The 24,332-nt window shown below is 54.4% G+C and overlaps 13 protein-coding genes across 13 annotated transcripts; 6 read left to right on the top strand and 7 right to left on the bottom strand.

Moving 5' to 3' along the window:
* Positions 1-68: 68 nt before the first annotated feature.
* Positions 69-1,605, top strand: VTN31DRAFT_2729 (uncharacterized protein; the record flags this gene model as incomplete). Its single annotated transcript, XM_069402929.1, has 3 exons — positions 69-244; positions 298-1,336; positions 1,396-1,605. 3 exons carry the CDS (start codon positions 69-71, stop codon positions 1,603-1,605), a joined length of 1,425 nt encoding a protein of 474 aa, XP_069262162.1.
* Positions 1,606-1,859: 254 nt separating this feature from the next.
* On the top strand, positions 1,860-4,264 carry VTN31DRAFT_2730 (uncharacterized protein; the record flags this gene model as incomplete). The annotated part of the gene is made up of 8 exons (XM_069402931.1): positions 1,860-2,327; positions 2,389-2,473; positions 2,553-2,763; positions 2,817-3,054; positions 3,112-3,237; positions 3,291-3,533; positions 3,587-4,083; positions 4,147-4,264. 8 exons carry the CDS (start codon positions 1,860-1,862, stop codon positions 4,262-4,264), a joined length of 1,986 nt encoding a protein of 661 aa, XP_069262163.1.
* Positions 4,265-4,337: 73 nt separating this feature from the next.
* On the bottom strand, positions 4,338-5,314 carry VTN31DRAFT_2731 (uncharacterized protein; the record flags this gene model as incomplete). The annotated part of the gene is made up of 3 exons (XM_069402932.1): positions 4,338-4,885; positions 4,939-5,188; positions 5,252-5,314. The coding sequence occupies 3 exons, from the start codon at positions 5,312-5,314 to the stop codon at positions 4,338-4,340; spliced, it is 861 nt and encodes a 286-aa protein (XP_069262164.1).
* A 232-nt stretch (positions 5,315-5,546) lies between these two features.
* VTN31DRAFT_2732 (uncharacterized protein) lies at positions 5,547-6,475 on the bottom strand (the record flags this gene model as incomplete). Its single annotated transcript, XM_069402933.1, has 3 exons — positions 5,547-5,660; positions 5,712-6,102; positions 6,159-6,475. 3 exons carry the CDS (start codon positions 6,473-6,475, stop codon positions 5,547-5,549), a joined length of 822 nt encoding a protein of 273 aa, XP_069262165.1.
* Positions 6,476-6,788: 313 nt separating this feature from the next.
* VTN31DRAFT_2733 (uncharacterized protein) lies at positions 6,789-8,044 on the top strand (the record flags this gene model as incomplete). Its single annotated transcript, XM_069402934.1, has 3 exons — positions 6,789-6,881; positions 6,932-7,861; positions 7,913-8,044. 3 exons carry the CDS (start codon positions 6,789-6,791, stop codon positions 8,042-8,044), a joined length of 1,155 nt encoding a protein of 384 aa, XP_069262166.1.
* A 218-nt stretch (positions 8,045-8,262) lies between these two features.
* VTN31DRAFT_2734 (uncharacterized protein) lies at positions 8,263-9,069 on the bottom strand (the record flags this gene model as incomplete). The annotated part of the gene is made up of 3 exons (XM_069402935.1): positions 8,263-8,490; positions 8,541-8,800; positions 8,853-9,069. 3 exons carry the CDS (start codon positions 9,067-9,069, stop codon positions 8,263-8,265), a joined length of 705 nt encoding a protein of 234 aa, XP_069262167.1.
* Positions 9,070-9,313: 244 nt separating this feature from the next.
* Positions 9,314-10,793, top strand: VTN31DRAFT_2735 (uncharacterized protein; the record flags this gene model as incomplete). Its single annotated transcript, XM_069402936.1, has 5 exons — positions 9,314-9,365; positions 9,423-9,610; positions 9,664-9,774; positions 9,825-9,920; positions 9,975-10,793. 5 exons carry the CDS (start codon positions 9,314-9,316, stop codon positions 10,791-10,793), a joined length of 1,266 nt encoding a protein of 421 aa, XP_069262168.1.
* Positions 10,794-11,033: 240 nt separating this feature from the next.
* On the bottom strand, positions 11,034-12,233 carry VTN31DRAFT_2736 (uncharacterized protein; the record flags this gene model as incomplete). Its single annotated transcript, XM_069402937.1, has 3 exons — positions 11,034-11,808; positions 11,870-11,970; positions 12,024-12,233. 3 exons carry the CDS (start codon positions 12,231-12,233, stop codon positions 11,034-11,036), a joined length of 1,086 nt encoding a protein of 361 aa, XP_069262169.1.
* Positions 12,234-12,548: 315 nt separating this feature from the next.
* On the top strand, positions 12,549-13,561 carry VTN31DRAFT_2737 (uncharacterized protein; the record flags this gene model as incomplete). Its single annotated transcript, XM_069402938.1, has 2 exons — positions 12,549-12,761; positions 12,818-13,561. The coding sequence occupies 2 exons, from the start codon at positions 12,549-12,551 to the stop codon at positions 13,559-13,561; spliced, it is 957 nt and encodes a 318-aa protein (XP_069262170.1).
* A 144-nt stretch (positions 13,562-13,705) lies between these two features.
* VTN31DRAFT_2738 (uncharacterized protein) lies at positions 13,706-14,296 on the bottom strand (the record flags this gene model as incomplete). The annotated part of the gene is made up of 1 exon (XM_069402939.1): positions 13,706-14,296. The coding sequence occupies one exon, from the start codon at positions 14,294-14,296 to the stop codon at positions 13,706-13,708; it is 591 nt and encodes a 196-aa protein (XP_069262171.1).
* Positions 14,297-15,173: 877 nt separating this feature from the next.
* Positions 15,174-16,901, bottom strand: VTN31DRAFT_2739 (uncharacterized protein; the record flags this gene model as incomplete). Its single annotated transcript, XM_069402940.1, has 4 exons — positions 15,174-15,758; positions 15,813-16,489; positions 16,555-16,589; positions 16,645-16,901. The coding sequence occupies 4 exons, from the start codon at positions 16,899-16,901 to the stop codon at positions 15,174-15,176; spliced, it is 1,554 nt and encodes a 517-aa protein (XP_069262172.1).
* A 521-nt stretch (positions 16,902-17,422) lies between these two features.
* On the bottom strand, positions 17,423-18,565 carry VTN31DRAFT_2740 (uncharacterized protein; the record flags this gene model as incomplete). Its single annotated transcript, XM_069402942.1, has 3 exons — positions 17,423-18,208; positions 18,258-18,495; positions 18,546-18,565. 3 exons carry the CDS (start codon positions 18,563-18,565, stop codon positions 17,423-17,425), a joined length of 1,044 nt encoding a protein of 347 aa, XP_069262173.1.
* Positions 18,566-19,149: 584 nt separating this feature from the next.
* Positions 19,150-23,809, top strand: VTN31DRAFT_2741 (uncharacterized protein; the record flags this gene model as incomplete). The annotated part of the gene is made up of 13 exons (XM_069402943.1): positions 19,150-19,213; positions 19,269-19,396; positions 19,463-19,634; positions 19,697-20,333; positions 20,380-20,476; positions 20,529-20,594; positions 20,645-20,795; positions 20,858-21,095; positions 21,796-21,885; positions 21,949-22,833; positions 22,880-22,957; positions 23,013-23,564; positions 23,620-23,809. The coding sequence occupies 13 exons, from the start codon at positions 19,150-19,152 to the stop codon at positions 23,807-23,809; spliced, it is 3,348 nt and encodes a 1,115-aa protein (XP_069262174.1).
* Positions 23,810-24,332: the final 523 nt, after the last annotated feature.

Genomic DNA, 24,332 nt, shown 5'->3' on the forward strand with positions numbered 1-24,332 from the left:
GCGCCTGGAGTCGAATCCTCCCGCGACGGTTCAGCATTGTGACCAGAACGATTCAGAGTAGACCCATCATGACTTCGACAGACGCCATCTTGGCCGGCAAATACCCAGCTAAAGCGCACGCGCGGCGGGTCGCAGAGTACCTGCGACAACATGGAGGTCTCGGCGAGGGCAGCGACGGAGTGATTTATCTTGAAGCGCAAAAGACGCGTTTGCACGAGGACACGGATACAGAGCTGCCATTCCGGTTCGCTATCCCAGCGCAAGGGATCTTGAAGTTCAATGCTGACGGATACGAAGACAGCGTCGTCCATTTTACTACCTCTCCGGATGCCTTCTCCCCGACGCGGCGCTGACGTACCATTTTAATGCCGACGAATTGACGCTGTACATTCCGCCGCTGGACCCGGACGCAGTCGTTTGGTCCGGGTTGCCGCTGTCCCCGGAAGAGGCAGAGAAACAGTACGACGTCGACCGGGTGCGATTCACGACGGACGTGAACGCCGCGCTGGGGGAGCTTGCCGGTAAAACCGGCGACAAGGGCGTGCTATTCGCCATCAAAGAGCAAGTGTCTGAAGGGATCTCATTCGCGCCTTTCACCAACTCTGACATTGGGTCGACGCTGCGGGCGGCGATCGAGGAAACGCGCGTGGTCAAGGATGACTACGAGATTGCGCTGATCCGCAAAGCGAACGAGATCACGAACCTGGCGCACCGGGCGGTGCTGCGCGCGGCGCGGACGGCGAGTAACGAGCGGGAGCTGGAAGCCGCGTTCATCGGCACGTGTATCGCCCACGGCGCGCGCCAGATGGCTTACCATCCAATCGTGGCCAGCGGGACGAGCAGCGCGACGCTGCACTATGTCAGCAACGACCAGCCACTGGTTGACCCGGAGACACAGGAACGGAAGCTGAACCTGCTGCTGGATGCGGGCGGCGAGTATCGAGCCTACGCGGCCGATGTGACGCGCACTTTCCCGCTGTCGGGAAAGTTCACGCCCCGATCAAGGGCAATCTACGACCTGGTGCTGCAGATGCAGCTTGAGTGCCTGGACATGATCAAGGAGGGCGTGCAGTGGGAGGATGTGCATGTGCATGCTCATCGCGTCGCCATCTGCGGGCTGCTCAAGCTTGGCATCCTGCGCAGCGGCAGCGAGGATGAGTTGCTCGAGAAGCGCATCAGCACGGCCTTCTTCCCGCACGGCCTGGGACACTATCTTGGGCTTGACACGCACGATACGGGTGGCCATGCCAACTACCAGGATCCGGACCCGATGTTCCGCTATCTGCGTGTGCGGGGGAAGCTGCCTGCAGGCAGCGTGATTACGGTCGAGCCGGGGGTATGTCACAAAGTATATACCGCATGACAAGAGCGAGTGCACTGATCTGACGATTCTAGGTCTACTTTTGCCGGTTCATCATCGAGCCATTCCTCAAGGACCCGGCGAAGGCCAAGTACATTGACCAGAGCGTGCTGGATGAATACTGGTCTGTTGGGGGCGTGCGGATCGAGGACAACGTGGTGATCACCAAGGACGGGCACGAGAATCTGACGACGGCGCCGAAAGTGGCCGAAGAGGTGCAGGCATTGGTTGGGGAGTCGGTGTAGTTGGCTGCCATACCATGTAGCCTACTCCGTACTGTAACCTTAAAGAAAAGATTGAGTCATGCAATGTACTGTAGATCCTTTCGTGCGTTTGGCTCCATTCGGCGGCTCGAGCCGCCCGTCAAATCATCAATCGGAGTACAACTTTTCCGGAGTTCGTACGAAGTTCACAGGCAGAAATTTCGGAATTGATATCATTGAATTACGCAGCTGGATCTGGAATTGAATTGAAAAGAAGAAAAAAAATTCAATTCCCTATGCACCTGGGAAGAGGTGCATATCTGGGCCGCATCGCCGCCACGCTGCAGCTTCGCATCTCCAGCAAAACCGCCACCACCAGTAGTACCATCATCACCAGAGTTACCACTCTCTGGCAATCCCGCGGCATGGCCACCACCACCATGACGACTATCAGTCGCCCGCGCGACCCCAACACGCTGAGCAACTACACTGCTTGGCGGTCGACGCACATCACGGCCAACTTCGAGATCCGGTTCGACGAGAAGAAGCTGGTGGGCAATGTCGTGCACCGGCTGGAGTCGCGCAACGACGCCGAGACGCGCGAGATCGTGCTCGATACGAGTTATCTGGACATCCGTGACGTCGCGGTCGATGGGCGGCCGTCGCGCTGGGAATTGTTGCCGCGGTTCGAGCCGTATGGGAGTGCGTTGAAGATTTATCTCGATGATGGCGGGGTGGAGCGGGGCAAAAGCATCAATGTTGATGTAGGTATGCTCTGGGCTGGAGAACAAGGGTGGCAGACGGAATTGTTAACGATCGGTCTAGATTTCGCTGCAGACGACGGATAAGTGCACGGCACTGCAGTGGTTGACGCCGGAGCAGACCTCGAATAAAAAGGCGCCATATCTGTGTAAGCTAATCCTAAGTTATCCTTTTTTTATTACATGAGACAAAGGCATTATGTGAATCCTGATCCTGATGGCGACCAGTCTCGCAATGCCAGGCCATCCATGCGCGCTCCATCTTCCCCTGCCAGGACACCCCCGACGTCAAGGCGACGGTTGACTTCAACATCAAGTCGCAGTACCCAGTCGTCGCAAGCGGCGTGCCGGAGCGGACGAACGGGCCGCCGGCGGACAATGTCTACCGGTTCAAGCAAACGTTGCCGATTCCGAGCTATTTGTTTGCTTTGGCGAGTGGGTGCGTACAGGATTCCTAACTAGAAAGAAGAGGAAGTGAGCTGACAGCTCCAGCGACTTCACCGAAGCTCCCATCGGCCCACGAAGCGTCGTCGTGACCAGCCCCGACCGAATCGCCGAGTGCCAGTGGGAGCTCGAGGCTGACACGAACAAGTTCATCGAGGCCATCGAGCGGATCATCTACCCTTACCAGTGGGGTGAATACAATGTCCTGATTCTCCCGCCGAGTTTCCCGTACGGTGGCATGGAGAACCCCATCTACACGTTTGCGACGCCGAGCTTGATTTCCAAGGTGAGAATTACCTCTCTTCTCCAATAGTGAGGAGCTAGCAGGAAGCTGACGAAGTAGGACCGGGAAAATGTCGACGTAATCGCCCACGAGCTGGCGCACAGCTGGAGCGGCAACCTTGTCACAAATGCCTCGTGGGAGCATTTCTGGCTGAATGAGGGGTGGACTGTGTATCTGGAGCGGCGGGTGAGTTAACAATGCACCTATCCTATCAGTTTACAACCTGCTAAGAGGATCAGATTCTCGCCGAAATCCACGGCGAACCATACCGCCACTTCAACGCCATCATCGGGTGGAACAGTCTTGTCGAATCGGTCAACCTCTACGGGCCCGACCACGAATTCACGAAGCTGGTCCTCGACCTCAAGGGTAAGGACCCAGACGACGCTTTCTCGTCCATACCGTACGAAAAGGGCTCTACTTTTCTGTTCTACCTCGAGAATCTGGTGACCAAGGAGAAGTTTGACAAGTTCATTCCTCACGTACGTTACTCATTCCTGAATGTCAACTTGGGGCATCCCGCTGAGATGTCCAGTACTTCACCAAATTCAAAGGCCAATCCCTCGACTCCTACGAGTTCAAAACCGTCCTTCTCGACTTCTTCGCCAACGACCCCGCCGCCTCTTCCGCGCTGGCCACCGTCGACTGGGACAAATGGTTCTACGCGCCGGGCCTGCCGCCCAAGCCGGACTTTGACACCACCCTCGTCGACGTCGTCTACTCGCTGGCTGATCGGTGGGAGTCCCTCACGGTGAACGGTCCTGGCGGCTTCACCCCGTCCCCCGACGACATCAAGGGCCTCACCGCCAACCAGCTCGTGGTGTTCCTCGAGCGCGTGTTGGATTTCCCTTCGCCGCTTTCTGTCGACGCCTACCGGCTGATGGGCGAGGTGTACGGCCTGCGGAATAGCACGAACATCGAGGTCACAAATGTGTATTTCCGGCTGGGGTTGAAGGTCGGTGACCGCGAGGCGATCGGACCGACGGTGGATCTGCTCGGGAAGATTGGGCGGATGAAGTTTGTTCGGCCATTGTATGTTTTCGTTTTCTCCATGAGGTGGAAAAAAAAAAGGGCCATACTAATGAATTTCCACAGGTATCGCGCACTCAAGAAGCTCGATCGACAGATTGCGCTCGAGACGTTTGAGCGGCTCAGGTCGTTCTATCATCCGATTTGCGTGGCATTGGTGGAGAAGGACCTTCAAAAGGATTAAATAGCCTTCTCTGCACCCTCAGTGGAGATGTGTAGGTATTATCTAGACATTATCTAGAATGTAATGGTAGAGGCTACATCCGCGCCAACGCAAAATCCGACTCCCGTAAGCCAAACACCGGCCGCCGCCCTTCCCACTCCTCCCCAATCAGCACCAGATCCGCGTCGTCGACGCGCGCCAGCTCCGCCAACACCCGCCGCATGTATGCCACGACGGTCGCAATCTGCGTCCAGTCAACCTCTTTCTCCTCGATGCAGATCCCGCCGTCCGGCGTCTCGCTCATGGTCGGCACTCGATGCGCCCCCTTCCATATGTTTCGCCACACGGCGGCGGCCAGCACGGCATCGCTGTCCTTAGCAAGGCCCTCGTCGTATGCGGCCAAGACTCCGCGCCACTGTAAAAAGAGATCCTTGAGGTACCGATTGCGGATGCTGCGGCTGGAGATGCCGTGCAGCGTGGCCATGCGGTGCTCGGCGTTGTGGCTGAAGTGGTCAATCAAATGCCGCGAGTGCGTCCGGACGCTTTCAGTCGACGGCAACGCGCGCAGACGAACGGTGAGGAGGTACATGTGCAGAAAGGTTACCTGGGACCAGCTCGAGAAGGTGGGCAAGAGATCGAGTTCTGTTGCCCTTCGTTAGCTGGAGCTTCTCAAATGTAGGAAATTGGTATCCCACTTGTGTACCACGACCCCTCGCCAATCCCGACATCTTCACCTTCCTTCGTCTTTCGAACCTCCGACTGGCCCTTCCCTGGCTTGGGTATTGTGTAATCCGCTTGCTCCGAACATGCCTCGAAAAGTGTTTGTGTCAAGCCGTACGACACATATGTTCCTGTGGCAATTCCCCGGGTAGCTAGGGATCCTGAAAATCGCGAATTGCGATCATGATCATTGAGAAATGACCTGCTGAGGGCGGGGGATGTAATCTGCTTGGGCCGCGTTAGGATTTGATTGCTTCGTTCTTGGGAATTTGCGGAGGACAAACGTACCTGTGGCAGAAACACCGATTCTAGTGCCAATCGGCAACTCCGACTTTGTATTCTGAGAGGCATTATGGTGGATTGACCAACGTGGGAGTTGATTATTGCATTCCCAAAGATTAATTCAATGGATTTTTGATGATCGCATCCGCGCGGCGATGCTTGGCCCAAGTCTTTGGCTTCACGTGATGTTTGCACTGTTTGCTTCAGACACCCCTCCTTGTCGACTCAGATCAGAGTCCAGAAAAAGACAAGACCATGGAAGGAATGTTGCTTGTGTTGGCGATTGAGTGCATGAATGGCATCAAGACTCCAACACGACTCGCTCCAGGCTACGCTCTACCAACGGCAGCACCTGCGCCAGTCGATTTGGATCCCGCAATGCCGCTGGCAGATCCTCCCGGGGCCCCCCAAGCACCTACATCGACAGTGAGATGGTGACATTGCAATAAACCGGGCCAAAACTCACCCGTCGGACAGCATCGTACGCCATCTCTCGAGCCTGATACTCGCGAATGACCTCCAGCGTGTCGAAATCAATGTACACTCGGGTGTCCCGCAGCCTCACCACCACATTGTCCAGTCTCATGAAGAACCTGCTGAGTAAAAGTAGCCGGTCCGGCATCACCCGGATCTTACACGATAACACAGAGATCCCGTTATCCGCCAGCTCGTCTTCGTACAGCATTACGTCGTCAAAGAACAGAATGGGATCGGGCCGTTTCAGGAGCTCAACCGGGATCGGAACATCGGACGGCGAAAATGGCTTCGCGTTTGGGGCGAGTGTGCCCTTGTAATCTGTGCTGTAGGACCAGTCGAATGGTTTGACGACCTCTTTGATGTTTTCGTGATTATGTTCCCTGGGCGCGGTTGGCATACACAACACGTATCGCTCTCACGATTTTAGGGAACTCACCTGCTCTGTTGCCACTCCTTCGAGTAAGCTACCTTGAGCATTGAGGCTCCTGTCTTGTCAACCCGATCCAACGCCCCGAACGCGTCAAAGTGAATCTTCCATCCGGTCGCCAGGTGTTCGATGGCCACATAGTTGTCGCCAAAAATCATTTCGGGTGGCGAGATTCCGAGCTTTTCAGTCATCTCTTCAATCGGCCCTGCTTTCAGGATGGGTAGCTTTTGCGTGGAGATCTTGAACCCTTTCCTTGTGATCGTGTTGGGTTCTGGCGTTTGTGTCGCCTGATGGCCGGGACGAAACACCGCGCCATTTGTGGCCATTGTGCTGACCATCGTTTCGGATGAGAGCAAAATGCCAATTTCCTTGATCAATCAACACAGCTCGTCGGGTTGACGATAGGCCAGCGGTATCGCATTGTACTCGCAATCACAGCCCCGCCATATTCTGCCGACAATAGCTGAGGGCGGTGAGAGATGGTTGCTTTGGCAACAGCGCAAATAAACACGGCGCATCCGGAGCAACTTGACCTCAAACCTACTTGTCGAGTTGAAAGCTTGTTCCCATTTCTCTTGAACTTCTGATTTCTTCTGTTGAACATCAATTCATTGCATCACTGCCTCATAATCCCTAACAATGGCAACGAAAACTTTGGAGGCCCGTTTCGAGCATCTCTCTGTTAATGATGAGAATGAGCCGGTCTCAGGGAAGACTCTGGCCAAGTCCAAGGTAAGCATGGCCACTGATCCAATTTCCCACCGAGATGCTCATTTTTCCAGGGCACGATATCCACAAGCACCTCCGTCGCGACTATCAATCAGCCATCTCAAACCCAGTCCAGCTCAAATCGCAACAATCTTCTGAGACTCGCTCTGCAAAACACCAACGAATCCAGAACAAATGCACTCTCTCCGGCTCAAAAAGCGCAGCAGAGCAAGACATCAGAAAAGACATCAGAAGAAAATGCGCCGGTTCTGTACCAGCAGCCGCAACCCAAGCAGTTGCACCTGGGGATGTTCGAGATCGGCAAGGCCCTGGGCAAGGGCAAGTTCGGCCGGGTGTACCTCGCCAAGGAGCGGTCCTCGGGGTTTGTGTGTGCGCTCAAAGTTCTGCACAAGTCTGAGCTCCAACAAGGCGGCGTCCAGAAACAAGTGCGCCGCGAGATCGAGATCCAGAGCAACCTGCGGCACCCTAACGTGCTGCGACTCTATGGGCACTTCCATGACAGCAAGCGCATTTTCCTAATTCTCGAATATGCCGGCAAGGGCGAACTGTACAAGCACCTGCGTAAGGAGCACCGGTTCCCCGAATGGAAGGCGGCCCAGTACATCGCGCAGATGGCGGCCGCGCTCAAGTACCTGCACAAGAAGCACATCATCCATCGTGACATCAAGCCGGAGAACATTCTCGTCGGCATCCATGGTGAGATCAAGATCAGCGATTTTGGGTGGAGCGTTCACGCGCCCAACAACCGACGCCAGACAATGTGCGGGACTCTGGACTACCTGCCCCCGGAGATGCTGCGGTCGTCGGACAACTCGTACAACGAAAAGGTTGACTTGTGGAGTCTGGGCGTGCTCACCTACGAGTTCCTGGTTGGCGAGGCACCATTCGAAGACACACCAGTGATGACGCAGAAGCGAATCGCACGGGGGGATATGAGGATCCCATCATTCATTAGTCCGGAAGCAAGGGATCTGATCAAAAAGGTATGTCATGTCTCGTCTGTCGAGTCGTCATTGTGTTTTAACGCTTTGCAGTTGCTCGTCCTCGACCCAGAAAAGCGTCTGCCTCTCGACGAAGTCCAGCGACATCCGTGGATCCTAAAGCATTGCCTGCCGAGCGACCGGCAAACACAGCGGGTACCAATTTCCAAAGATACTCGGTCATAGCGTTGTTGATTTTGGTTTGCGAACTTAGCGCATAGGGTTGGCGTTGTTTCGGGTTAGCAAGCGTGCATCACGGGGTATTATTGATTATCAGTTGCTGTCTTTTGACTAGTTGAAATGCGAATATCTTCTAATATATACACCCGATCCCACCGCGGACAACGCCAACCATGCCAGTACTGTACAGAACCATCCCAGGGATCGATGATCATGAACTAACTCTATCGGTAAATCTCGTCAAACGGCCTGGTGTCTCTGAAACAGCTTTCCCAGACTTCGTTGACGACCTTTTCGGCCTGCGCCCTGTCTTTGCAGAAGGGTCGCGCTTGGACCGACAAAATGGCTCTTCGGCGGACGCACTCTTGATGCTGCTGTGTGAGCTTCCATTGCCCGCGTCGGAAGAACTCGCGCGCCCATCGGCATTCTCCGCTCAGCGAACTCGCACGAATCTACATGTTTTAGCGCTGAGCGGAACCTAACCATAAAGCAGAGAAGTTACCTCTGTGCACGCAGCATGTCTCAGATTCCCCTCCCAGTCCAGCTTGAATCGCAGGTGGTCGTATGCATGAACCATCTCATGCGCCAGGGTATCCTCCAAATGGCCTTGATCCCGCATCTCGTTCGCGCAAATCTGGATCCCGTAGTTCGGATCAAAACCGCCGGCCTTGCGCGTCGTGCAGCGGGTGCATCGGATGTTGTGGCTGTCGAGGTCTCCTCCGAGTTGGCGGATGTTGTCGCTCAGAAAACGGATGATAGGGCCTGGCAAGATTAGTTACTATCCAGATTGCGGTTTGTGGCGGGTGGCACGCACTGTACTGAAGCAAATAATCCCGCTGCTTCTCGCACCGCTTGCAATCCTTCTCCTCCATACGAATGTCGCGGGCAATGCGGAATTGCTCCTTGCCCTCCTCCGTCATCCGGCCCGTGAGGATCCTGAAAACGTTGCGATAGTGAGTCCAGGCATCGTCGCCGGGGAGGTAACCGGTATCTGGTGATGATGAGGGTTTGGATCGTTCCGCGTCTGCCATTGTGTCTCGATCTACTTGGCTCAATGTTCAATACTACACTCTTCTTCAATCTCATCAAATAAATCCTCTATCGGCCTAATTTGACGCGAAGGCGGTGTATTGCGGCAGAATGTTCCGATTAGATAAAACTCCACGGTGAAGCCTGAGCCATTTTCATGGGACTTCTGACGGCTGTACTTTAAGTACTGTTGCTGCTGATTGGGTTGAGTTTTTTTTGTTTTCCGTTCTTCTCGGTCCTAGAACCATGACCAGTCAAGCCAATGGCTCGTCGAGCCTCACGGTGGTCATCAAATTGGGTGCAGTTCAGAGTACATTCCCTTGTTTGACTCATTGAGCTAACAGCGCTTCTCCAGGCACAAGTTCGATCGTCGACGAAAAGACGCGTGAGCCGATCCTGTCCAATCTGACATTGATTGTCGAGACCGCCGCGCGGCTCAGGAAAGATGGTCATCGAGTCATCATTGTGTCGTCTGGGGCCATTGGCGTCGGCCTTCGGAGAATGGATGAGGATGAGAGACCGAAGCATCTACCGCGCAAACAGGTTGCCACATCTCAAAGCTCTTCTTTGCAAGAACGGGGGCTGACGTATTCTAGGCGCTGGCCGCCGTTGGACAATGCAGACTTATGAGTCTATGGGATAGCTTGTTCGAGCATCTACGAATACCCGTCGCGCAGATTCTCTTAACGAGAAATGATATTGCAGATGTATGTTTTTTTTCGTTGTCTAGAACGAGGAGGGAATACTAATTCAACAGCGAATACAATATACAAACGCCCAAAACACCTTTTCCGAACTCCTCGACATGGGAGTGGTCCCGATTGTGAACGAGAACGATACGCTGGCTGTCGCCGTATGTGCTCGATGGCCAAAATGAATCGAAGATCGAATGGGCTAAGGCTTGCAGGAAATCAAATTCGGAGATAACGACACTCTGTCTGCCATCACGGCCGCCATGGTCAAGGCCGACTATCTATTCCTCATGACGGACGTCGACTGCTTGTACACGGCAAACCCGCGAAATGACCCGTCCGCGAAACCAATCGAAGTGGTCTCCGACATCTCCTGTCTCCGAGCAGACGTCTCAACGTCCGGGTCCGCTCTGGGAACGGGCGGGATGGGCACCAAGATCGTAGCTGCGCGGTTGGCGACCAGTGCAGGCGTGACGACGGTGATCACCCGATCCTCCAAACCTGGCAACATCCACGAAATCGTGTCTTACCTGCAAAAGACGCGCGAGGACCCTGACGCTGCGTCGACTCTCGACCCGCCGCCTCTCCACACCCGTTTTCTCCCCGCCACCATCCCGATCCATTCCCGCTCGTTCTGGCTGCTGCACGGCCTGACCCCGCACGGAAACCTGTACATCGACTCCGGTGCGTACGCCGCCCTGCTCAAGAAGGCCAGCCTCTTGCCCGCCGGCGTCGTTGCTGTCGATGGCCACTTTGGCCAGCAGGAAGCGGTCCGGCTCTTCGTCGTCGAGAAGCGATCCGCGACCGCCCTTGACGGGGACTTTCCTTCGCATGCCGACGAACCGCGGGAAGTCGGCCGCGCGCTGGTGAACTACGGTAGCAAGGAGATTGACCTGATCAAGGGAGCGCGCAGTTCGCACATCCGGACGATCCTAGGTTATGCGGATAGCGAATATGTTGCGCTGCGGGAGAATATTGCTTTCTTCATAGAGAGTGAGATCTCGAGCGGGGCGGCCAGCCCGGCATTAAGATAAAAGCAGCTTGCACCAGTTGTACATAGATGGTCTTGTTTTGCATCCTGCATGATAGATACCCCGATGTTACGGATGTCATGAACAGAAGCTGCTGAGCAGAAAAGCGAATGATTACAACAGGAACGCCAAACTCCAACACCAATCCGAACCTCCATATCTGACGCCAGAAAACAGATCTAATCAATCTTTCTTATCCCGCCGCGCATTCGGATGCGGAGCCGGCGACGCCTAGACTACAAATCAGCCAGAGCCACAAAAGTCGAAAACAAGATGTACACGAACCGAATTCTCAATGCTTGTCGTAGTGAACGTCTGCGTCGCATATACCGTCTCCAGCACCGTGGCGGGTGGCAGTAATGTCGTCGCGATGCGGTACGGGCTGGTTGGGAACTGCCGCTTACGCGTTTTGGCCGTGATGGTGGTGTCGGGGTGTTTGGGCATGGGCGCGTACCGGGTGGCACCGGTCTGCTCACTGTAGGGCACAGTGTGAGGATCCTTGGTGCGGTGTGCGCCTGCACCTGCGCCTGCGCCGGCACCGGCGGCTCCCTGCCAGGCACCGCCGTTTGCCCATGGATTTGATCCTGCGCCGCCGACTCCTTGCCAGGCACCACCGCCGCCACCGTTTCCCCACTGGTTTGCGCCTGCAACTGCGTCGGCACCAGCAGCTCCTTGCCAGGCACCATTGCCATTTGCCCAGGCATTTGCGGCCGCGCCTGCACCGGTACCTCCTCCATTAGCCCAAGCATTCGCTCCTGCAGCGCCGCCTCCTTGCCCGGCAACATCACCATTTGCCCAGGCATTTCCTCCTGCGCCGCCGGCTGGAAAGGCGTTTTGTTTCTGTTGCCGGCGTGTCAGACGTCGGTGTCTGTTGGGGTCATTGTCGGATTGCGCCGCGAAAGACTGGATCCCTCGCTGGACAGCGGGCGAGAACGTGCCCGTCATGCCCGACAGGGTGAATCGGTCCGAAAAGTTGACCACCACGGTGTCTGCACCGCGAGCAACCATCTTGAGGAAACTGTTTGTGCATCGAGTCAGTCATGGACCGTGCATTCGGCACAAAGGGAGAGCGTTCGTACTATGCATTCTCCTCGTTTCCGCCGACGTGCGTCGGGACCTGGAACGAGACGAAGTTGCCGCGTTCAAAAACGCCGTGGTCAATCAGCACAGCTAGAACTTCCTGTTCAGGTTGAGTCAGCACTCATCCAATTGGACAGGAACAGACAGACATACTATTGTATCCTCGTCCGTGCCACCAGCACAGAGATATAATTGATAGCTCTCCAGCTCCACGATGCGAGGCGGCACTCCAGACTCTCTCCAGTAGGCCGTGAGTACGTGGCCCCCATTGTGCGTTGATCCAAATGCCGGCTCCAGGAATTCGACATTTGCAAGCACTGCAGTAGGTAGAGAGAGGCAAATAGCGAGTGTTGTGAGCTTCATGTTGTGCGTCGTGAAGAAAACGATTCCTGACTGCTTTGAAGCCCAAAGCCACGGGCTGAAAAAAGAAGGCTGGAATAATCCATTGTTATTGCTGTAGATGTAGTAGTTGCTCCTCCAAAACAGTCATGCATGCCATCGGACTGGAATTCTAAGTTGTAATCATTTGATTGACGTCTGGGTTGTTGAGCGGGTCCAGGGCCCAGCATGCCAACGATCCCAAGCCCTCTCAAGTAAGCTTAAACTGATCTACAAACTTCCACAGCTTCAGATGCTGCAGTTCAAAACACAAAAATCAGGATAAAAAAAATGGAGAAAATGTCCGGCGAGCTGGACTGGAGCTCACTCCGCGGCATTGCCACCAATCTCCTCGCCGGAAACCTCATCGCCATTTTCACGGCCGCGGCGGTGGTGCTTAGTGTCCCGTTCATTCTGCATTATCTGCTCTACCGTCGCGTCGCGTCGCCACCCATATCGACGTTTGTCTTGCTGGGCCCAAGCGGCAGTGGAAAGACAGCGCTGCTTACCTTGGTATGCCCAATTTAGCCGGCATGATTAATCTTCCGGGCGCTGATTCATGTGAGCAGCTTGAATTCGCATCGCTGCGCCGCGCAGGATCCGTACCCCCAACGCGGACGTCACAGACCTCGACGACCATCACGGCGATCCTTCCACCCTCCGTTCCGATTGCTTCGAACCGCTATCGCTCCGTGAACGATCCGTCGCTGTCAGAAGCCAAGCGATCGCCGGCCAAGTACGTGCTAAAGGACACACCGGGACATGGCAAGCTGCGGGAATCGCAGGGCCTGTCGTTCATCGCAGATGCACTACGATCCAAGAAGAAGAAGGACAAAGCCAATGTCAAGGGAATAATCTATATGGTGGACGCCGCCGCGTTGGCGGATAGTAACGACGCCCTGCGCGATGCGGCAGCCTACCTGCACGATGTGCTGCTTACGATCCAGCGCACCGTTCTGAGCCGAAGACGGTCAACCAAGGCCGGCAGCAACGCTGTGTCTGTGCTGGTGGCGGCCAATAAGCAGGATCTCTTCACGGCCCTGCCGGCGGGTTCAGTGCAGGCCAAGCTTGAGGCGGAGATCGACCGGATTCGGAAATCCCGACAACGGGGGCTGATGGAGGCGGGCTCGAGGGAAGAAGACGAGGAGGATATCCTGGGCGGAGACGACGGCCGGGGAACATTTACCTTTGCGCTCCTCGAAGAAGAGGTGGGCATTCGCGTGCAGGTGCTTGGAGGCGCCGTCAAGTCCGAGGGTGAGACGGCTGGCGCGGGAGTACGCAAGTGGGAGGAATGGATTGGATCATGTCTTTAATAAACCAGTATGTACTCGTACAACACAAAAAAACGTTGGTTAAGTGATCACTAAGCTGTCAATGTTCCCGATGCTTTCACCCCTTCCGCCCGTCTCTTGTCAAGGCTGCGCCAGTCTTTTCCCAGAACTTTGGTCACCTGCGCGTCAACCCAGTCCTGGTACAATCAGCAAGGAGGAATCCAGACTGGGCATGAACAAGCAAAAAAGAAAAAAGGCACTCACCCAAAGGTCCCGAGCAAGCGGCAGATTCTCCGCCAACGTCGACGTGCGATTCTTGATCGCAACGGGCATCAAATACGCGCCGCGCATACCCTCCCCGCGGGTCACATCCGGGCTCACAGCCAGATATATGGCGGTGGTGGCACCATCCTGGGTGCTCTGGCCAAAGATGGCAAAAAAGAGCTTGATGAGCGTGCCGATAATGAACCCAAAATACGATTTCCACACATCCATCTGCTCGGTCGCGATGTTGCCCGGCATGAATGCATTGACGTAGATGTTGCGATCTACCTCGCAGGGAGACGCGAGCAGGCGCTCCGTGAACTCGCGCGCGAGCAGGATCGTGCCGACTTTGGACCGCGCATACCGCCATATCCCGTCGTAGATTTTGGGTTTGGTGGCGCAGGGGGTTTGGAGCAGGGAGAGGTCGAGTTCCCGGCAGAGACGGTGCATGCTCGAGCTGGTGATGATGACGCGGACGTCGGACGTCCCATGCTCGACAATGGTTCGCCGCATGAGGGGCAGCAGCAGGGTCAGGAGAACCTGGTGTCCGACGACGTTGGTTGCGAAGACAGCCTCAATGCCCTGCGGTGAAAGGGTGTATTTGTCGACGACGCCGAGCCCTGATAAATGACAATTAACGAAACATGTCCGCGCGTGCCGCTGTCTGGAGGTTCGTCTGTCTTGCTCACCGGCGTTGCAAAAAATATAATCCACCCTATCCGTGTACCGCTCAATCTCTGCCACTGCATCCCTCACAGCGTACACATCGGACAAATCGCACTTGATGAATGGCACGGTGCTTTCAACATCGCTGTCGTCCTTGACAACGCCCAGGTGTGGAAGCTGTCGCCATTCCTCCAGAGCAGAGAGGAATTTTTCTCCGCCACGCGCAAGAACAATCACTTTCTTGATGTGACACGCAAGGAGAGTTTTGGTGATTTCTTTGAGATTGATGTCAGCAAAAGCGATTGCTCGAATTAGGATTCCGGTATGAATTACCGCGTCCAACTCCGGCCTGACCACCCTATATCGCAAGAGAGAGTTAATGTCTATCGCGCAGGCTTCCACCATGGTGGATTTACCGTGATAACGGCGACCTTCCCCTCTAGACAGGGGATCTTGACGAGCGAAAACCGACGGAAGGTGAAGGGACCCATGTTGGACTAGCGTGTTGGATCAGAAACATACGAGATTGGGCTGAGTGTGATGGTCAACCCAGCTAGGCTCTAGGATCATGCTGATATGAGGTGATGGTGGTGGTGGATACGTCATACATACATGTGCAGTTAGGGTTTGCTCAAACCAAACCCCTTCTCAATCAAGAAACTCAGAATCACTACCCTAATCTACATCTATTACATGCGTATCTCTAGTCAGACTACCGGACTGATTATTTCTTCATCTTCATCAGCCAAGTCAGCAAATCCACCTTGGTAGCGACAGCGACCGGTCGTAGAATCCCCTTGTCGTCACGCTCCGTGATGACCGCCGCGCTGTTCCACTCAAAGAACCGATTCAGCACGCTCAACGGCGTATCCATGGTGATTTCAATGAATCTGCGGCTCTTGCTGCCAGGCTTGTTGCGCTCTTTCGGTGTGAACTCGACATCACGCGGATCTGTGACAATCTCGTGTAGCTTCGTAAAGTCGAACATGACTTCCGACACGCGCGTCTTGCCGTTCGCCCGCCCCCGTGAGATGTAACTGAGAATGTTGCCGAGGGTGACCAAGCCGGCCAGCCGCTTGCCGTCTTCCCCAAGCACGGGGAGTTGGTCGAAGCCTCGATCGCGGAGGAGCTCGATGGCAGCCTCGCAAGTGTCCACCGTTCGCACGGTTGTTACCGGCTTGAGCCGGAGAGACCGCACCGTCGCGACAGTAAGAGGATCTTTATTCGCCGTCGCTGTGGCTTCTTCCGTTGGTGCCACGGGGCTTGCTGGGAGGAGATCGTTGGCTGCAAGCCAATCGTCATCAATGAACTGTAGTAGCAAAGTTAGAATTTCGGATTCAAGAGAATGCGTTGTAGCACGCACCTTGGTCAGATAACTTCGGATGCTGTCCGGGAAGATGATAACCACCGTATCATCCTTGGTGAACGGTTTCTCTTTGTGAGCCTTCGCCAACGCGGCAACCGCACTCCCACTGCTGCCACCGACCAACAAGCCCTCCTCGGCAATCAACCTTCGTGCAAACTGGAACGACTCCCGATCATCCGTCTTGTACCACCGATCGACAGAATGCTGGTCCAGCACATCTGGGATGAAGTCATATCCGATTCCTTCCACCTTGTACGGCTCATTTTCATGTTCGCGATTCAGCTCACTAGGCAGCGCCAGTATCGAACCTTGAGGGTCCGCAGCAATGATGTCGACTTTGGGATTGTGCTTCTTTAGACCCCTGGATATGCCCGTGATAGTGCCACCAGTGCCTGCTCCAGCAATCACCGCGGTGACTTTGCCGCCAGTCTGTGTCCAAATTTCCTCCGCTGTGCCGAGCTCATGTGCCAGCGGATTGTTAGGGTTCCCATACTGATCCAGGATATGCGCATTGGGCAGCTCCTTCTCTAGACGTTTGGCGACGCCAATATGGGATTCTGGCGAGTCGTAAGCTGCCTGTGTCGGCGTCCGAATGATCGTCGCATTGAGTGCACGCAAAACCGATACTTTTTCTGCTGACATCTTCTCGGGAAGCGTGATGATCGTCTTGTAGCCTACAGATTGGATCGTCAGAGCCTGATCAAACATGCGAACATTTCCACACCATGCAGTACTGTACCTTTCACCGCGGCCACAAGAGCAAGCCCAATACCCCTACAAATCAATCAGCATGGTGTGCCCGCATCTTATCATTCATAGAAAGCCCCACGTATTCCCGCTCGTCGGTTCGATCAACGTATCACCCGGCTTTATACGTCCTTCGCGCTCAGCTTCCTCGATCATGCGAAGCGCAATGCGATCCTTGACACTGCCGCCGGCATTGAAGAACTCCAATTTCCCATACACTGTTGCCTCGATGCCCAGACTCTGCGGAATGCGGCGTAACCGCACCAGCGGGGTATTGCCGATGTGTTCCGTGATGCAATCCAGAACCCCCGGAGGGGTGACGGACTTGTCTGGCGACATTGTTGACTTGTGAGTGCGTGGAGTCGTTTGTCTAGTAGAGGATAATATTATGAGGCTGATTTCAAAATCCGAAACCGGAAAATGGGGAGTGGGCTGAGGATCTTATCGAAAGATTTGTTGCGTGCTGGTGGGTTCACTTTGCGCCATTGACTGCCCGATGGTAGCCGCCACAAGCTTGATCTAGATTTTTCTCGCTCCGCGTCTTGGGTAACTCGCCAACTGGTCTAATTTCAATTGTCAACTGGTGTAAGCAATTAGCCAACTGGCGTTATGTACTCGATCGGCTAGCCGACTTTCCTTTACTCCGTCAACTGGTTTTATGAGTCATGACCAACCAGCTTGACCTTGGAAGAGGGTTAGATTGTCAGTAGGCTCGGGTAGGCTTTCGAATACATCTCTAGTTCATCATGATTTGATGTCGGTAGCACGATGCGAACTTTCAGTTTTGACGATCCATTTCTTAAATAAAAGGCCAGTCATCCGGCTCGTATGGCTAAAGACGTCTACATCGCTCTGCTCTATCACGACTTTCCACCAGAGCTCAGCTCTTTTACCTGCTTGATCAAATCCACCACAGTATCTCTAAATGAAGTGAACGTCAAACCCAGTTCTTGGGCCACTCGTGCGCCATCATACTTGTACTTGGCCACCGGCTCCTTGCCCGAAACATAATTCTTGGTAACAACATCCCGAGCCCAGGGGAACTCTTCCTTGATGATGTCGGCCGCTGCCTCGTAAGTGAACGGCTCCGTCGATGCCAAAACATATCGCTTCCCTCCAGCCTCCGGGCGAAGCAGTGCCTCAACATGTGCTTCGGCCAGGTTCTTCACGTTGATCCATCCCGGGACACGAGCCTCTGGCAGCGGATCCGACCCCTGCGCGATCTTCCACAAATTCGAATTCGACTCATTGAGTTCAGAGGGGTCGGATATTGGATGCACGATCCGTCCAAACACCATTGGAGGGCACAGTGTGACGAGATCAAACTGCGGCTTCTCTTTGGCGATGAAATCCCAAGCCGCGAGCTCGGCGAACTTCTTCCCTCCACGGTAGGCCACGACAGGACTGGCATTGGGGTGGATTGATTCTTCGTAGGTGATGGGGTTCCAGTGTTCACCGGTATACGTGAAGTCCGGACCGAGGATGTTATTCTTTTCCACGTCCAGAACCGCTGCAAAGGACGAGGTGACCACCAGTCGTCGCACTTTGGTCCCCGGAAGATTACATGCTTTCAGAATGGACTTCACGCCATTGATGGCCGGCAGAATCAACTCCTTTTCGTTGTCTTTGACATCATATGTGACCGGCTGAACTTGATCAGCTCTCAGATTCTGTCACATGGGATGTAACACGTACGCTTGCCGTATGAATGACCGCATCGACACCGTCCATAACATGATCAAACGCGCCGATTTGGGAGATATCTCCGATTTGGACAAACTCCAGCTGAGAGGCATATTGAGGCCGGGCTTGCTTCATTAACTCGCCCTTTTTCAGGGATCGAGTAGTGCCTCGCACTCGCAGGCCCCGCGAGAGCAGGCTATCGACAATGTTGGCGCCGATGAAACCCGTCGCGCCAGTGACGAGCACAAGTCTGTGTTCAATGTCAGCTTGGGAGCTAAGCGTCTTACGATCTGTACTTACGATGGCCACTTATTCGACATTTGCTATTTTGATGAACTCGAGAGAGCGATTCAGGTGAATCAGGTAGGTATTACTACTTTGAATGGACTGATCGAGCATATCAAGCTTGGTTTAGAGAAGGGGCTCGGAGTTCATATCGAGTCGGAGACAACCCCGGCGTTTCGCGATCGGGTACTCCGTAGACCTATCCGCTTTTACCCGCATTCCCGCATTTCCGCCGCAAGATCGGGCATGCATGGAGCATGCACAACCCTGCTCACATGACTCCACGAATTCGTACAGACGGGTACCTTACAGGTGCACATGACTTCCCGCCTCTCCCCGTCAGAAGCTAAGCGTGGATCCTCTCCGGAAAAATCTTAGGGTTTGCAGGGGAGCTCCCCAGCTTTCCCCAGGTTGGCTCCAGTTCTCCGCAAAAACGTGGCTTGCATGCATCTGACCCGAGACGTCGGGTTTGATCTGGATCGCGTAGGATGGCAGGCAGTTCATCGATATTTTAAAGGCGCCCTGGACCTGCAGAGAGTAGCATGTCTCTCCCGTCACTGACCCGAGACTTCAGTTGTTACATTCCGTCTGTCACCTGCTCGTTGCAAGTCAAACCACCATGTGGTTCATTAGGAAGCTCAGCGGCTTCTGGCTGGTGTTTTTCATCACTCTTGGCAATGCAGGTATGCAACTGCCCTTGTCCGACCCGGTAGTGGAACAATCGTGGTGACTGTGCAGCCACTATGTGTTGGTTTGGCTATGACCAAGGGGTCTTCTCTGGAGTCTTGATCTCGGAGGACTTCATCAAGGTTTTTCCCCAGGTGAAAGACCCCAATGTCAATGGAATTACCTCGAGCTGTTTTTCGGTATGTTTGCCTTCTCGTAGAATTTTTGTTCCTACGAATAGCCTCACCGACTTCTGTACTGTATAGCTGGGAGCCTTCGTCGGATGCCTTTTTGCGTGTTTCTTTGGAGATTACCTGGGTCGTCGAAGGTCAAACTTTGTTGGCCTGGCTTGCAACGGCGTCGGGGCAATCCTCCAGATCACCGCCTTTCACCTTCCACAGATGATTATCGGCCGCGTGATCAATGGCTTTGGAATGGGTCAGTCAAGACTACGACAGGAGATCTCGGCTTTAGAGTGATGGCTAATGCGAGCGGTCCAGGTGTCAACACTTCTGTTGTTCCGGTTTATCAAAGCGAGTGCGCAAAGGCTTCCATCCGAGGCCGTCTGGTCATTCTGGCGAATATTAGTAATACCGTAGCATTCTGCTTGGCAAACTGGATGAACTATGGCATCTCCTTCCATGGCGGCCCTTTCCAATGGCGCTTCCCCTTGGCATTTCAGCTCGTGTTTGCGATGATTGCGATCCCCATCATGATCTATCTTCCCGAGAGCCCGCGTTGGCTGCTGCTGAAGGATCGGTCCGAAGAAGCACTCGAGGTGCTGGCCCGACTGCAGGGGAAGGGCGTCAAACCTACTGATCCTGTGGTCATCGAGGCTCATGACTCAATTCTTGTCGCAATCCAGGAGGAGCGCCGGGATGTTGTGCCTGCCAAGGATGTGTTGCTGTTCCGAGATGAGACCCAGAACCTCCGACGCTTGATCCTCTCGTGCGGCACTCAGCTTATGCAGCAGTTCTCTGGTGTCAATGCTCTCGGTTACTACTTGCCCACTCTGTTGCAGCAAAGCGTTGGGTTCAGCGAGACCATGGCCCGCCTGTTGACTGCCTGCAATTCGACGTCATACCTGGGTGCAGCAATCTTCTGCGTCATCATCATCGATATGGCCGGCAGGCGAAAGTACGCGTTATCATCCCACTTTATTAACTCAGGCTAACTGGCATAGGTTGATGCTCTTTGGTTCGTTAGCTACAGGTATCTGCTATTTGATTGCTGCCATTTGTCTCAAGATGGCAGATCTCCATCCAGAGGACAAATATCCGGTTCGTGAGATCGTCTATTTGCAATGATGGACAGTAAACTAATATTGGCTAGCTGGGTGCTGCTACAACCTCCATGTTCTTCCTGTATTATGTGCTCTATGGGTTCACCTTCGCCAAGGTAAGAACTAGAATGGTTCCCTGCCTGGCGTAGTATCTAACAGGGATAAGGTTCCGTGGGTCTACAATTCCGAGGTCAACTCTCTCGGCTGGCGGTCTCGCGCTGCCGCTGCGGCAACGGCGACCAACTGGATTTGCGCTTTCGCTGTGACTCAATATACCAAAGTCGGCGTCAACAATCTGGGCTGGGGATTTTATCTACGTAAGTGACTCTGGTAATTTCCGGAACGCGATTCGAGGACATGTCGCTGACCGAGTTGCTAGTGTTTGCATGCTTCCTGTTCGGTTTCTTTCCGATCGTCTACCTGTTTTATCCCGAGACGACCCAGCGAACGCTCGAGGATATGGACGTAACCTTCCGCACCAATCCGTCGATGTTCGTGTTCCGCAACAGGAACCTGACCCAGCGAGAGCGGCCGCAGGACTTCATTGACGCAGAGCGCGCTCGCATCGAGCAACGCGCCATGCAGTTGAAGCAGGAAGCAGGCGAAAAAAGCGTTGGGTCTGAAGAAGTCATTGAAAAGGTCTGAGAAGTTGCCGATAAGGCTCGAATCAAGATCGTCAGAAATCTGTACTTAATCAGACGAGTTACATGTAATTACGAGTTTGCATATCCAGGCAATCTACAAATCTAGTGTGCCCTAATCATGCAATTTGCGAACACACTTGCGACTTGTGAATGATGTCTCAGGCAACTGAAGATGGCAGGCGCGGGCACTACCTATAGTACGAGCGCCATTCTGGAAGACCTGAACTTGGAAGAGTTGTAGTCATTATACGGCAGTATCGACAGCTATGAATAGTAGTACGTTTGGATCCTCCAATGAAGAGCCTGTTGCTTAGGAACCATGGGATCAATCGACGAAGAGCTTGGCGCACGGTTGTCCGAACTGATGATGATGGCCTGAGGCCATCAACTCTCCAAACCCGTCAGCCCCAGGTCTGTATATAAATCCCCGCATCCGCCACTCCGCCTATCCCCGAACACCCCGACTCATCAGATCCCCGTGCGTTTTAGTATCGTGCAGGTGGAACGCCAACATGAGCTATCCCCGCAAGCGCGTCGCTCTCGCTTGTGATTTCTGCAGACAAAGGTGCGAGAAGCTTGAACCAACACCAATCTGCGCATTCCGCGACGGGCTAGGAATAATGCCGAAGTAAAAATGATCTTTGAATATCTAGCTGACACTTTAATTATCTAGAAAACGGCGTTGCGATGGCCGAAGGCCTGTGTGTAGCAAATGCGAGGAGGCCGGCGCAGAGTGCCGCTGGCAGCAACTGCCGATGCAAAGGTCTGGGTGCTGAAGCCTTAAGCTCGCGCAGCAACATTGGGTTGATTGTGAATGGTTTTGCAGGATCGATTCATCACCGCAATCCGTGGATATGGCGACAGCCCAGCATCTCGAACGCATCGAGGCGTTGCTGGAAGCGCACACGGCAACAATTGACGCGATCGCGTCCATGCACTCGCGACTCGCACTGAACGGGGCCGTGCCCCCCGATGGCTTACCGTCGTCTGCCGGGACACGACAGGGGCCAGGGTCGGCGGCGGATTACGCCGCCGAGACGGCCGTCTCTCCCGCGAATACGCGCCATTCGCATCCTTCGATCGCCGGGCTGTCACCCACCACCGCCGTGGTGGATGCCGCCGTGGACGTCCCACCACTGACCATTCCGCAGAAACACCAGACTTCTACCAACAGTCTCCTGACGTTACCAGCCATCCGGTCGCTTCTCGGCGACTTCCCAGAGGACTATTTCTTTAGGCTGGAGTCAGAGCGGACCAAGTTCCGCCGACAGCACACCCATCGCTTTGAGTTTCCTCCGGCCAGGCGGGAAATTACCGACCCGCTCGTCAAAGCGTTCTTTCGCTACGTATACCCGTCTCATCCGATATTGGATGAGGAGAAGTTTTTGGAATCGTACGAGAATATTCTGCTACGTGGCCCAGCTCCGGATCTCGAGTCAGCCCTATGCCTGGTCGTCTTCGCCTTGGGATCCGTCGCCTCGGATCCTGCTGGCCCCGAGGCAAGGGATCCATCATGGGCACCAGGGATCGAGTTCTTCACCCCGGCTCTGGAGATCCTCACAGGGGAGATGACATGGTTCTCCAAGCCGAGCCTTCTACTGGTCTATGGACTGATCTTTGCCGGGATCTACTCTGCATTCATAGCGCAGCCATTCCACAGTTGGAAATTGATCCATATGGCCTCGACACATGTCCAGCTGCTTCTACCACGGTACGTATTCCCCTCCAATCAGGCAACGCAGGCGCTGATTCCGTAGTTTGCAAGATCGAAGCGTCGATGAGACCCTCAAGTCACAGATCAATATGGCCTGCTGGAGCTGTTACCTAATCGAATGGTGATCACCATCCTGGTCCTGGTTCCAGTTGATGCTGTTGTTGACTGTGGTGAAGTGACCGCCTGGCAGAGCTGAATCTCCCTCGCAGCGGGATCGAGTCCATCGTCGATCGCATGGCCTTTCCCAGTCCCGGAAATCCCCCGGACGTTCATCGACTGTCCTACCTGGCCGAGATCTCTGTCCGCCGGCTGCTGAATCGAGTCCATGACTCCATTTACAATGTCGACGGCCGAAGTTCCGTTTTGCCAGCAACCCTTTCATCCATCTCATCCATCCACATTGACCGACTCGTGTCTATCGCTTCGGAACTCGACCGCCAGCTCTTGGACTGGTACGACTCGATCCCCGACGTTATCAAGCCGTCCCTAGACACAGAGCCAACGGTGGATGATCGCCAGCGGATTCTGCGCATCCGGTACTTTGCGACCAAGCATATCATCCACCGCCCATTCGTACTGTATGCGGCATCACTTCCGGAGAGCCAGAAACCGCCCGATCTGGTAGTGGACAAAGCCCGCGTATGCCTCGAGAGTTGTAGGCTGTATCTGCAGAACAATGGCGCGATCTTGAGCCGCCCGTCCCAGTACACCTGGACCATGTCCCAATCGTACGTGGTCTCGACCCGGAAATTGCATTCCTCGTGAGTATGCTAACCGTATCAGGTCTCTTGGCGCAGTCATTGTCCTGACCGTGGCGTCGCTATCGCCCCATTTACGCCAATTCGTTCCGGATATCCGCGCTCTCCAACGCTTGGTTATCCATAATGTCGAGCGTTGGGCGGCTCCGGAGTCGAGCTTCGAATCTGTGACTTGGATTGTCGATACGATGGCCAAGAAAACGCAGTTTCTGTAATAATCATTATTTACGGAGTATAACTGCCCCGTACTTTTGGTAGGTAGGTAGTTTAATAGTTGTAATCTCTACGAGTAGTCATGTGTTTTACGGAACTACCAGTCAGATTTCGTACACGACTTCAGTATCTCCAGAAACTGTCCTGGAGGACGTGAAGGGGAGCCTGGGCTCGGATCCCTGCTCCCCTTGATCCTCCTCGCTAAATGAACCTGGATATAGCTCCCGGAACTAGGGTTCAGTAGCCTGGCACTGCCGAGCGGTCCTAACCGTGTGAGGAATGAAGCTTCGAGTATGTACTACTTTATTACCTACCTAGGCTAATTCTCCCCCACAAACTCTAACTTTGATGGGCTTAGGGGGAGCTAGGGCTATTGGACCGAGAAGCGAGGGCCGCAAGCACATGCTTTGAGCCTGGCATGAACGCTTCCGCCTTTCCCCGTCATTCCCATCCGCAGGTTCAGCCGAGAGCCCGGGATGGCGACGTTCGATGCCGCAAAGCAAGCTCCTGTCACTCAAATTTCCA

This window comes from Thermomyces dupontii (genome assembly GCF_041956625.1).
Source record: "Thermomyces dupontii strain NRRL 2155 unplaced genomic scaffold VTN31scaffold_2, whole genome shotgun sequence".
Classification (NCBI taxonomy): domain Eukaryota; kingdom Fungi; phylum Ascomycota; class Eurotiomycetes; order Eurotiales; family Trichocomaceae; genus Thermomyces; species Thermomyces dupontii.